This window comes from Bos javanicus, chromosome 5 (assembly GCF_032452875.1).
Source record: "Bos javanicus breed banteng chromosome 5, ARS-OSU_banteng_1.0, whole genome shotgun sequence".
Classification (NCBI taxonomy): Eukaryota; Metazoa; Chordata; class Mammalia; order Artiodactyla; family Bovidae; genus Bos; species Bos javanicus.
In genome coordinates this window covers 70,544,309-70,558,257 of record NC_083872.1, presented here as the reverse complement: position 1 = coordinate 70,558,257, position 13,949 = coordinate 70,544,309, and the positions used below count along the sequence as shown (strand labels likewise).

General features: G+C 44.1%; 1 protein-coding gene across 5 annotated transcripts in view; it reads right to left on the bottom strand.

Annotated features, from left to right (window-relative positions):
- RFX4 (regulatory factor X4) overlaps positions 1–13,949 on the bottom strand; it is a 172,485-nt gene that overhangs the window by 21,068 nt on the left and 137,468 nt on the right. For 4 of the 5 annotated variants that reach the window (XM_061417197.1, XM_061417198.1, XM_061417195.1 and 1 more), the window contains 2 exons: positions 7,747–7,866; positions 7,012–7,173 (listed from right to left, as the gene is read on the bottom strand). In XM_061417197.1, coding sequence (XP_061273181.1) covers positions 7,012–7,173; positions 7,747–7,866 — 282 coding nt within the window. The remainder of the gene's footprint in view (positions 1–7,011; positions 7,174–7,746; positions 7,867–13,949) is intronic. The other variant, XM_061417196.1, reaches the window with a different exon arrangement.

Genomic DNA, 13,949 nt, shown 5'->3' with positions numbered 1-13,949 from the left:
ACCTTGCTGGGTCATGAGGGAGCTGGCATGCCACCAACATTAGGGGGAAAAAAAGGATAAATGGGCTTGATTCTGCCTTGTGGAAATCTTAAAATGGAACCATTTACGCAGTCTCTCAAGGCATTGCCATAGACTCTGACATACCCAGTCAAAACTGGCCGTGCATCATGTGCAATTCAAGGTGCTTGATATGCCTTTCCTTTTCCCTCTGACTTTTAAAAACAATGAATAAATACCATCTTAAAACATATTTAGGGCTTCTCTGGTGGTCTAGTGGTTGAGAATCCACCTGCCAGTGCAGGGGACACAGGTTCCATCTCTGGTCCAGGAGGTCCATCAAAGGACCATCTCTGGTCCACATGCCACGGAGCATCTAAGCCTGTGTGCCGTAACTACCGAGCCTGTGCTCTATAGAGTCCACGAGCCGCAACAAGAGAAGCCACCACAGTGAGAAGCCTGTGCACTGCAAGGAGAAGCAGTCCCTGCTTGCCATAACTAGAGAAAGGCGGGACACAGCAATGAAAACCCAGTACAGCCAGAAATACATATGTAAATAAATCTTTTTAAAAAACATATTTAGAAATCCATTTAGGGATGGACAGAGCACTACATACAGATAAAGGTGGGACGTGGTTTTCCTAGTGAGTCATAGCTCATTCTCACCCTACTTTGTATTCCTTGTATCAAAGGATCCCCAAAGGTTATGTGCAATGAATTAATGTTCTTTTTGTGCTCACCAAGCAGACATAATACTGTTCTCTTTTTCACAGCTGAAAAAATGAGGACGTGTCCATCAACAGTGAGATGCTGGTTTGTGGAAGACCTGCAAACACCTGATTGGCTCTAATACTCAAGGAGCTGAACTTGATAATATGTACATCATCTGAGCAATGATATTCAGAGTGCTGGAAGCCCAACAGAGTCACTGAATCACACAAAATTTCATTTAAGATGTTAATAAGCTGTTTCACCCAAGAGTTGTTTTGTTTAATTTTTTCTACTTCTTTACTTCTTGCTTCCTGGTTTGGGTCCTTTTAAAAACAAAATGGTTTTGCTTTTTTTAAAAATTTTAACCACTTTTTGGAAAGTAATAGTATATAAATCAAGCAATCATTTAAATATAGAAATAAAAACTAACTGAGCATGAAAACCATATGCTGAGTTAAAAAAACATGACAAATGCATTTAAAAGATTTCCAATAATTGTTTTCCAATGTACAATATTGTTCAGAAAATACACATATTCCCAAATTTAAGCCTACTGTAATAGATTTCCTAATGTTCAGGTGTATACCATGGATAACTCGTGCTTTATATTATAGAATCTATAAAACCATACATGTTGTTAGGAAATTATGCTTGTGGTTCTTCCAAGACCATGAGCCACAATGCATGCCAAGGTCCAGTCCAATTTAGCAATGGAGTATTTCAAAAGTGGTACTTGAGAAAAATATTACAGATAGTTTTACACAGGATGACATTTTTAATGCCCCCTGGAGATATCTGAGAACAAAGCTGGAATGTGCCAAAATCTTCAAAGGTTACAGTCATCTAAGGAGAACCTGTTTCACATTTGTATTTCTAAGAAGCTACTTTTACGACGCCTGAACACATTGCACAGAAATCTCTCAACACATTTATGATATTCCTGTGCCTTTGACTATCACACCTGCCATACCTCGAGGCCTCCACATTAGTACAAAGAAAGCCAGCGGCAGACTTGCGAGCTGGCTGAGAAAGATGATGAGATCCTAGAACTCTTTCCTTCACACTCCTCTTTCCCCTTACTGCCTTGGAGTCTTCTTGTTTGATCTGTTGCTAGGTTGACCAAAAGATTCCACTCAAATTGTTTCTGCTTCATAATGCACAGCTATCCCAGTTGCATAATTTCCCTGTTGATTTTAGAAGTATGGATGTTATCACTGGCTGACTGACGTGCTTGTCTGCCAGGCAGTGGGGGATGGGGGGTGGGGAGAGGTGTGTGCACGGGCAGGATTATTCAGGTAAGTGGCTTCTAGGTGCTCTCACTGCCCTTCCTTCCTGAGGAAGGAGACCCCCAATTCCAGCCTCCAAAGAACCCCTGAGCAGCAGCAGAGCTTGAACAATGCTCAAGTTCTCATCCCATTTTATTTTCAGCAGATAAAGTTGTTCTTTTCTGCACAACTTTTCTTCCTGAGCCTTCTAAGCAGGAACTACAGCAACCCACTGTGGAGGGAAAAATGGGAGGGAAGTGGGAGGGAGTCAAATTCTTCGTCCTCAAAGTAGAAAATGAAATGAGATTTGAGGTGCATCTTCGTAAATAAGGGCTTCCCCTGTGGCTCAGCAGTAAAGAGTTCGCCTGCAATGAAGGAGGCACAAGAGACACAAGAGACACGGTTCAAACCCTGGGTGGGGAAGATACCCTGGAGAAGGAAATGGTAACCCACTCCAGTATTCTTGCCTGGGAAATCCTGTGGATAGAGGAACCTGGTGGGCTACAGTCCCAAGGGTCGCAAAGAGTTGGACATGACTGAGCACACACATATGTAAATAAATGTGGTGATGCTCACATTGAGGACTCTCCAGCTGTGGACCCAAAGTGAAATCACTGCTCCATCTAATGCCAGTTACGGACAACCCTGCTTCCCATCACTGCTCTGAAGAACCCGTCTCCTGAACTGTCCCTGACGAAGGGCCACTGGGGTGGTTAGCACGTTTTCTGTCCCTGGCAACATGGAAAAGAGGGCAGGCACCTTATAGGCTTTAAGCATCTGCTCATTTCCTCTCTAAGCAGCTCTGTCTCTGGAAACATTTGGGAAAGAATTAAACAAAAGTCTCCTGGGGTATATATTAATACTTGAAGTTCCCTGAAAATTACATGCTGTCTCTTGACTCCAAGCCTGTGCTTGGAATACCTTTTCTCTCATTATTTGGCTCCCCAGATCCTTCAAGTACAGGCTGGAGGCCCTGCTTTGTGCTCCTTAACTCTGACCTTTCTTCCAATTCAGCAGTCATTATGTTATAACTACTGTCTTGATCTTCAGAACCCTGTGCTGTGCTGTGCTTAGTTCCTCAGTCACGTCCAACTTTTTATGACCCCATGGACTGTATGTAGCTCACCAGGCTCTCTGTCCATGGGGATTCTCCAGGCAAGAATATTGGAGTGGGTTGCCAGCCCTCCTCTGGGGGATTTTCCCAACCCAGGGATCCCAATGCAGGTCTCTCTCCAGCATTGCAAGTAGATTTTTTACTGTCTGAGCCACCAGGGAAGCCCAAGAATACTGGAATGGGTAGCCTATCCCTTCTCCAGGTGATCTTCACAACCTGGGAATTGAATCAGGGTCTCCTGCATTGCAGGCCGATTCTTTACCAGCTGAGCTACCAGAGAAGCCCCATCAGAACTCTGGCATCTAACAATAAACTCCCAGGGGTAGGCACCACAGTTCACCTGTTTGTATCACCAACTTCTGAAGTGTTTAGCTCATAGAAGCCACTTGAGAAATATCTATTGGATAAGTTCAGTTCAGTTGCTCAGTCGTGTCTGACTCTTTGCGACCCCATTAACTGCAGCACACCAGGCCTCCCTGTCCATCACCAACTTCCGGAGTTTACCCAAACTCAAGTCCATTGAGTTGGTGATGCCATCCAACCATCTCATCCTCTGTTGTCCCCTTCTCCTCCTACCCTCAATCTTTCCCAGCATCAGGATCTTTTCAAGTGAGTCAGCTCTTCACATCAGGTGGCCAAAATATTGGAGTTTCAGCTTCAACATCAGTCCTTCCAATGAACACCCAGGACTGATCTCCTTTAGGATGGACTGGTTGGATCTCCTTGCTGTCCAAGGGACGCTCAAGAGTCTTCTCCAACACCACAGTTCAAAAGCATCAATTCTTCAGTGCTCAGCTTTCTTTACAGTCCAACTCTCACATCCATACATGACTACTGGAAAAACCATAGCCTTGACTAGACAGACCTTTGTTGGCAAAGTAATGTCTTTCCTTTTTAATCTGCTGTCTAGGTTGGTTATAACTTTCCTTCCAAGGAGTAAGCGTCTTTTAATTTTATGGCTGCAATCACCATCTGCAGTGATTCTGGAGCCCCCAAAATAAAGTCTGCCACAGTATCTACTGGATAAATGAATAGATAGATAGATGTGTGACTGAATGAACAGATAAAAGACAGGACCTAAACACAACAATCTCATCCTATTTGATCTTCACAAACACATAATTTCATTCCCAGTGTATTTTAATTGGAACTGTGATGTAACTAAGCCCACATTATGAGGGTCTGGAGCAAGATTCTAACCTGGAGGGAATGCAGCTCCAGAGTCACTGTGGACGCCCGTGAGGGGTAGGGAAGGCCTGAACCTGGTGGCAGCAGTGCACTGGAAGGAATGGTCAGTCAAGCTCTGGGTTAGAACAGCTGGCCTTGGGAGATGTGGAGGAGAATGCCATCTGTCTCCCCCAAATCTGTCCCTCTTCCCGCCTGGGGGCTCACTATCCACATTCCCCACCTCTGTGTGCAGGTACATGAGGCCGTGTGACAAAGTCCTCACTGAGAGAATGTAAGTGGAAGTGGCACGTGCCGCCTTCAGGCCAGGGCTTCTATCAGTGGCTTTTTCCTCCTTCAGGTCCACTTTCCATTTCTCTCAGCTGGTTGCAGACTTAACAAAGCCCAAAGCCAGTGGTCTTCAAACTAGTCAGCCTCACCATCACCTGGAGGCTTCTTGAGCAAATGGCTGGGCCCCACCCTAGAGTTTCTTTTTAAAAAAAAAATTATTTGTTTATTTGGCTGATCCGGGTCTTAGTTGCAGCACTTGGGATCTTTGATCTTCATTGTGGTGTTTGGGATCTAGTTCCCTGGCCAGGGATCGAATCTGGGCCCCCTGCATTGGAAGCATGGAGTCTTAGCCACTGGACCACCGGGAAAGTCACCGCCCAGACTTTCTGATTCAGTAGGTCTGTGATGGGCTCTGATAACAAGCATTTCCAAAAAGTCTCAAGGTGATGCTCATACCACTGCTCCATGGACCACACTTTGAGAAGCAATGCCCTGGGGTATGGTGGAGCCCCACATTGAACATTCATTTTCAAATGAAAGGAACATTCATTTCCAAATGGTTGTATTAAAGACAGCCTCCTCTCTGACTGAGATACCCTGTGTGAAATAGATTCCCATCGTGTTAACTCCAGCCATGTTTGGGTCTGTTACTGTGGCTTAGCCTACCCTAGCTAATCCAGGAGGAGTTGAGGGAGGGGAGAGCTGATTCCCAGATTTGGTACTGGGGCAAATGGCAGAGTAGAAGAGCAGATTTGGGTGGGAAAGATAATGAGGGACTTCCCTGGTGGTCCAGTGGTTAAGAATCCACCTTGCATTGCAGTGGAGGCAGGTTTGACCCCTTGTCAGGGAACTAAGATCCCACATGCTGCAGAGCAACTAGGCCCACTCTCCGCAACTAGAGAGACCAGCTGCCGCAACTACTGAGCTCACAAATCATGACTGGAGAGTCCGTGCACCTTAACCAAGATCCCGCATGCCACAACTAAGGCCTGACACAGCCAAGTAAATATTTTAAAAATAAAAAAGGAAAGATAATGAATTATTATCACAGACTTACCAAGCTCTCCACTCCGCAGCCTGGTCTGTTCACCCCCACCCTCACCCAGGCCCATCCGGCAGAAAGTTGTCTCTGCCTTTCTTTCCTGTGTGCTCACTCTTCTATTAGCTGAGTCCTTCTTATCTTGAGGCTGCCTTTGAGTTTCACCCCTCTCCCAAAGGCTTCCCTCCTGCCTGCCCAGGGTTCTGGTGGGATGGACAGGGTCTGCTCCTCTCTCTGAACTCCTACAGCACTCTTGGCCACAGCCCTCATCTTATAGGCAATCCGAACACTAACTGCTTCTGTCTAGATAGTGCTGCACTGTTAACCAAGCACTTTGACTTTTCTTACCTCATCTAATTCCCATATTTCTAACCACATGAGAAAACCTAGAGGTGCACACAAACACACACCCATACACACATGCACTCTATTCATTATTATGTATTACCCAACACTTACTGCATATTCCACATACAATATATCATTTCCACAAGTCTTGAGAGCTAGGACATTTGCTGAATGACCGAATGAATAAATTTGTTTATGGCAACTGCTGACTCTGGTGCCTGCCGGGACTGGGAATTTAACTCTTTTCCACCCTTTACTTTTCCTCCTCCATAAAATGGGACAATAGTTACCTTGTAATCGAGTAAAAGAATTATGCTGAGGGTCCTTTGCTCATGGTAAAGTAATACTTAAATATTAGCAACTAGCTATGATTATCCTTGTAACATTTCTTCCATTTTCAAGCATCTTGGCATGCAAGATCCTGTGGGATGTGACTTGAATTTACCTTCCCAGGCTTAAAACACGCCTTCATGACCCCCCATATTTTAGCCAGTTTACCATTCCCTGAAGGGGTCCCACACTTCCCACCCCTGTGCATTTGCATACACTGTCCTCTGCCCAGAGGCCCTTCTGTAATACCTTTGTCAGTTAAAATCAAGTGTCAGCTCCCCGCTCCCTTGTGAGGTCTCCACAGCTAGATGGACTGTCCCCTTCCTTGGGGACCCACAGCATTAGCTCGAACCTTGCTTACTGCCCCGCCTACCTTAGTACTGCCACGGCTTCTCATATGGCTTCCTGTCTCCCCATTTTCCAGAGATACCTCTCAGTTTCTGGTTCATAGAGAACCCTTTCTCATTTTCCAAAATGTCTGTGTTCTGTGTTTTATATCATTTTAATCATGTCAGTGACTTAGTTTCTCTTTTTTGGTGGGGGAATCTGGAGATTTTATCATGTACTTAATCTGCCAACTTGAAAACAGAAGTATCAGAAGTATATGAGCAGATGAATAAATGGATAAATCCAGGAGGATACTCAGATGTTGGCACTGTTCTGGGAGGGCGCTGGAGGGAGAATGTTTTTCCGTAGAGCTCTGGATTTACACATCATCTCCCCACTCAGAGCCTTGGAGGGACGTTCATTACCTGTAGTGCTGAGGCCAGTGTACTCAGGCGATGGGTTGCTGACAGGGGAGGAGGGGGGCGGCACTTCCACTGACGCGGCAGACTTTGCTGGAGAAAATGATGGCACAGGTGAAGGGGTTGGCGGGGCAGCCTCTGTCAGGATTATCTCTTCTCGGACTTCTGCTGTGGGAAGAAGGGTGGATTCTTAGAGCCAAAGGTGAAGGCAAGTTATCCTTAAGGGACTTTTAAAAAGGAAATGTTCTTGTGGTATTTATCAAGTCACGTGCATGCTGTGTGCTCAGTCACTTCAGTCATGTCTGACTCTTTGCAACCCCATGAATTTTAGCCCGCCAGTCTCCTCCGTCCATGGGATTCTCCAGGCAAGAACACTGGAGTGGGTTGCCATTTCGTCCTCCAGGGGATCTTCCCGACCCAGGGATCTAACCCATGTCTCTTATATCTCCTGCATTGGTAGGCAGATTCTTTACCACTAATGCCACCTGGGAAGCCCCTATCATGTCACTCCTCTGATTAAAATCTTTGATGGTTTCCCATCATCATGGTGGCACACGAGGCAATTCCTGCATACACACATGCCCACTCTCAAGAAGGAAAAGACTGTTGGTTTCCCACCGTCTGACCTGTTCACCAAAACTAAATTCTCTGGGATGTGGAGCTGAAGAAACACAGAGCACAGACGTAAGGATACAAGTCAATGTGAGAAAGAGGGCACGTCCCAGTGAAGTGCCAGCTTACCCGTGCTTCCTTCTCCCTTCATGGCTCGCATGAGCTCGTTGGCCCGCTCCTGGCAGTGCAGCGATTCTAACAGGTAGAGCACGTAGTCATCAAACATCAAGTGAATTAGATGAAAAGATCCTGGTAAGAGGAGATCCAAATGAAAGGTAAGCCATCTCAGCTCAGGTGTGCCCTCTGGTCTGGTTGACAACACATTGAGCAGTTGTCTGACCACCTGTCCCAGACCCTCACTCCCGCTCAGGTACGAATCACCTTGTTGTCAAGAGTTTGCTCTCCTTTGCCATCTCCTCTCCTAGCCTGGGGTTTAGCATAAGGTTAAGTGTTGGAGAAGACTCTTGAGAGTCCCTTGGACGGCAAGGAGATCCAACCAGTCCATCCTAAAGGAAATCAGTCCTGAATATTCATTGGAAGGACTGGTGCTGCAAATGAAACGCCAATACTTTGGCCACGTGATGCGAAGAACTGACTCACTGGAAAAGACCCTGATGCTGGGAAAGATTGAAGGTGGGAGGAGAAGGGGATGACAGAGGATGAGATGGTTGGATGGCATCACTGACTCTAGGACATGAGTTTGAGTAAGCTCTGGGAGTTGGTGATGGACAGGGAGGCCTGGTGTGCTACAATCCATGGGGTCTCAAAGAGTTGGACATGACTGAGTGGACTGAAGTGTCTCAATAAATTGAGCAAGTGAGTCTCTTCCTTGCTTCAACTTATTAATAGGACATCATCAAAAATGGCACCTATTGAGCCATCTGTCAAAATGCATCTGAGCTCCTCCACTCACACTGTCCTCATCCTTGTCCAGGCACTCTTTACTTTGTTCAGCATTTCTGGACATAGTGTCTTGCATTTTCCTCTCTTCCACAAGCTTCTGACTCCCATGACTAGACTGTAAGGATATCCACAGCAGGGACTTTGTCTTCTAACTCACTGGTGTCTACCAACGTATGTGACATAATTCTAGGACCATAATCGATGTTTTAAGTTAGCAACAAATGAATTATTTCCTTGAGTGTTTCTGAGACCTCTGTTTACCACATGGTGCTTAACAAAAGGTATTGCTTGAAAAGACTAGGTATCCTTAAGTAGTAGTCTTCATCTTAAACTTAGAGTAGATTGTTTCATAAAAAGGGATATGAACAATCATTTTGGAAGATTTTTCCAATGTGTCGGTCTTTGTGCTCAAAATATTATATTCAGTAATTCAGTTTCTATAACCACTTTGTAAAAGTAGGAGCTTTTATTTCTGTTCTGCAAAGTCAAGTTGTTCAAGATGACAGCATACATTACTTCAAAACCCTCATTTCTTGCATGTTGTGCTGCCTCCATGGACATGGATCCACATGTGGGACGGTACTCCATATCTGCAGTTGGAGAGAGGGGCCAAGCCCTCATCTCTAGTCCCATGTTTCCACCTCTCAAAGGGACATTTCCACATGGATATCCTGCTGTCCCGTGAAGTGTCCAACACTTCTCACTGACCTCTCCTTCCCCCATTTCCCTTGCTTTTTTTAGGGGCCTTCTGAGACTCCCCAGCATTATTTATCTCACAATCTGATCATCATCATCAACATCACTATGACTGCCATCACAGATTTATTGAATGCTCACTATATGCCAAGGACCTTGCTAAGCACTTAACAGAGAGTTCATTCTTACAACAAAACTGTGAGATAGGTGGTATTATCCTCTCTTGTGCTGTACTCATTTGAAAAGACCCTGATGCTGGGAAAGATTGAGGGCAGGAGGAGAAGAGGATGACAGAGGATGAGATGGTTGGATGGCATCACTGACTCAATGGACATGGGTTTGGGTTGACTCTGGGAGTTGGTGATGGACAAGGAGGCCTGGCATGCTGCGGTTCATGGGGTCACAAAGAGTCGGACATGACTGAGCAACTGAACTGAACTGAACTGTGCTGTACTTAGTCACTTAGTCATGTCTGACTCTTTATGACCCCATGGACTGCAGCCCGCCAGGCTTTTCTGCCCATGGGGATTCTTCAGGCAAGAATGCTGGAGTGGGTTGCCATGCCCTCCTCCAGGGAATTTTCCCAACCCAGGGATTGAACCCCGGAGAAGGCAATGGCACCCCACTCCAGTACTCTTGCCTGGAAAACCCCATGGACAGAGGAGCCTGGTAGGCTGCAGTCCATGGGGTTGCTAAGAGTCGGACACGACTGAGCGACTTCACTTTCACTTTTCACTTTCATGCATTGGAGAAGGAAATGGCAACCCACTCCAGTGTTCTTGCCTGGAGAATCCCAGGGACAGAGGAGCCTGGTGGGCTGCCGTCTATGGGGTCGCACAGAGTCGGACACGACTGAAGCGACTTAGCAGCAGCAGCAGCAGGGATTGAACCCAGGTCTCCTGCATTGCCGGTGGATTTTTTACCATCTGAGCCACCTGGGAAGCCCATTATACTCTCTTATGGATGAGGAAATGAGTCTCTCCATTGAAATTAAGCAGGGATTGGTCTCAGGTTGGTCTGGCTCCAAAACTCTGTTCCCCTTTCCTATATAGATCCATCCAGTTCAGTTTCCTCATAGCACAGATGGGAAGATTAAAGGATTTGGTCCTCAGAAGGGCCATGTGAGCTGGGTGCTATGCTTTTACAGGTCTCAGAAATAAGTTGATAAGGGCCAGTTTGGGGCTTTAGGATGGCGCTCCTCTTAGGTGGAATTTATTTTCTCCTTTTTAGTTGTACCTGGCTTGTGCACATGCACACACACACACACACAACACCTTTCAGTTCAGATAGATTGATTCTTTTGGTCCAGAAATGCTACAGAATAAGATTCCTGGCTTAACGCTGAGGCCCCCAGATGCCCCCAGGTCATGCACATCTACTCCAGTCCCTCCACAGAGCTCCAGGACCATGTCCCCCATCTTGAACTTGGTCCCCATTCTTCCTCCATTCCCAGGGTGCTGTGTCTGTTCTTTGACCCCATTTGGAATTGAGAACGTTCAGGTGTTTTTGAGTCATTGTGAGATGCAGACTTCCACAACTAAACTTTCCATCCACTTTCCCAGAATGAGTCCTGTGAGCTGTAGGTAGAGCACGGTGGGTAACCGCGTGGGGCTGGATCAAACTGCCCAGGTTGAACTCCGGCTCTGCTACTTAGTAAGATTTGGATGAGTTGCTCCTTGGAAATGTTAGAAACAAAACCAGCCATTTACTGAGCTCTTGCTCTGTGGCAGCCACTGGGTTAACTGCTGGAAATTTACTACTGCATTAATCCTCATCACAAACATTTGAGATGATTGATACCCTCCTTCTACAAAGGAGGAAATTGAGGCTCAGATGGGTAAAGTTAACTGTCCAACGTCACACAGTTATTGTCAGACATGGGACTTGAACCCAAGTCTGACTGATTCTGAAGTTGTTCTTCAATCAGTTATGCAATAAGGTTCTATGAGAGGGGAATAGTCAACTCTATTTTACAGAGGTGCCATAATGAAGAAAAGTACATGTGCTTAATGAACAGTGGCTAAGGTCTCTTTTGCTAGTAATGTTCTAAGATTAGAACATTCTAACGTTCTAAGTCCTATGGTGTGACTGTTCCATTCACAGAGTCAAAGAAGTCAAAAGACAGCAGCGTATACCAAAAAGTTCCAAAGGCTCTCCACAATGAAGAAGTATTTGCTGAGATGTGGCTCTAAGTCAACAAGGATAGAGAGAAAGACATTATGAAACTGAATTAGAATGGAAAACCCTAGATAATAAAAATGGGTTTGGTAGTTTTAGCACAGACAGGCACCTCGGATCATCTACACAATACTCCTGTCTAATAGATAAAGAAACAAGATTTGATGAAGTGAAGACACTAAGATCACCCTCTTAGAAAATATCAGAGCTAGGCTTGGAGGCCAGTACTCCAGGGGAAGTGTTGATTTGGGGATTTAATCTCTCCTCCTAATGACTCTGATCAGCTACCCAACTGGTCTGATAATTTCAATCATCCCTCAAACAAGTAAAGTTTGTAGAGCTACTGCTGCTCGCTCACCACTGTGATAAGTGCTTTGAGTACAAAGGAAACTTCAAGCTCAGTCACTGACTCCACAAAAGCTACAGTGTCCTTGGTGAGCAGAAATCCATCCTTAAGATTATTAGGCAACAAGCAGTTCAGTGCCAGGGTGTCATGACCATGGGAGCAGTTCAATTAGACGGGAGGAAAGAGAAAAAGGAGATTCAGAAAGACTGATGAGAGGAAGAAGAAGAGGGGAGGGAGAAGGAAAGATAGAAACATCAAAGACAGACAGGAGAGAGGCAATTACAGCTAACATTCCTGCTTTATTTCTTCCCTTAGCACTTAACACATCTGCTATTCTATAGACTGAATTTATTTATCTTTATTATGTGCCTCCCTACATTAGATTGTAAGTGCCATAAAAGGAAGGAATTTTATGTCTTTTTATCTACCCCACCCCCACCCCCTACAGTGTTCTACACTCAGCATCTAGAATAGTGTCAGGCACAGTGGAGGCTCCATGGTTATTTGTTAGACAAATGAATGAAATGAGTAAGCACTGACCACTTACCATATGCACCGTGCTAAGCCCTTTTAATTTTCCAACAACACTGTGAAGAAGATACTATCTTCAGTTAACACATGGGGAAATGAAAGCTCAGAAGATTTTAAAGCACTTGCCTAAAGTTACAGAGCTATTGAGCATTGGAGTCTGTTATGGAAAAAGGTTTTAGGATACAGACAAAAGGAGATTGTTGTTGTTATATGATGACATAGTTAATGCCATCTTATAGAATCAAAGCACTGCTTTTTCTTCTGAAAAATTTCAAACATACGGAAAAGTATAAATAATTTTAAGAGAATTCCCTGGCAGTCAGGGGTTAGGATTCCACACTTCCTATGCAGGGAGCTTGGGTTTGATCCCTGGTTGGGGAACTAAGATTTCACATGCTGCATGGGAAGGCCCCCCCGCAAAAAAGAGAGAGAATTTTAAAATGAACACCCAGTGTACTCAACACTAAGCTTTATAAATTTTTAACATTTCACATATTTGAATTTTTTTTAATTGAAGATAAAAATGAAGCCCCAGTGTTCCCTTCCTTAACATGCTCTGACACAGCGTGCCCTTATGTAATTACTGTCTCAAATCTGCCATTTATTGTTCAAACACATTTCTACATACATTTATATATCCACAAAAGCAAATGATATTGTTTTTTATTTTCAAACTTGATAGAAACGGTACCATATTTTACAGAGCATTCTGCAACCTGCACTTGATACCTTGGGTTTTTAAAGATCTATCCACACCAAGGCGCATTGCTCTTGTTTAATGGCCATGGCCATTGTGTGACCATAGCACGATTTATTTGTCCATTCTCCTGTTGATGGAATTTAGGTTATTTACATTTTTGACTACTGGAAACTGGCTCTAATGAGTCTCTTTTTTTAATTTCTGTACCTGTTTAGGACCAGAGGTAGAATCTCTGGGTCTAAGAGCATCTACATTCTTGTCTTATGAGGTAGTGCCAAACTGCTCACTAATATTTTTCACACCCTTACTGGTAGTGTAGTTAATACAGTATTTGCCATCTGAAGGGCGTGAAATGTTACTGTCTTTATGTTGCAGTACCCTAATTTTTAGAGAGGTGCAACCTCTTTTCATATGATTATTTCCATTTGAATTTACTTTTCTGTGAACTGTCTATTCATGTTCTTTGCCCATTTTTCTATTAGGGTATTTTTTTTTGAAGATTGTATTTAAATTATTTATCACATTATTTTCCAAACACGAACAGGGTACATGTAAATAATACTTTCAAATTTTTTCCCTTGAAGGCCTTAAAATAATTTTTGTTAGAATTATTTTACTGACACCTTTCTGTTGCTATTATGAATGCAAAATATAAATATGGACATATAGACTGATACATAGAGATAGCTATTTTCTGTTTAATGGTAAGAGTGCTAAAGATTTTTTTAAAACTGAAGTCAGTAACCTGCCTGAATTCTTATTTGTTCTGTTAGTTTGTAGATTATTTTTTGTCAGCCATCATGACATCTATAAAGACGATTTTGTGTTTTCCTTTCCCATTCTTATATTTCATTTCCTTTTCTTGTTGCATTTGCTAGCACCTCCAGTACATAGCTATCAGAAACAGTATTAAAAAGCATTTGTTTCTTATTCATGACTGAAATGGGAAAACTTCTAAAGTTCCACCACTTAGTATAC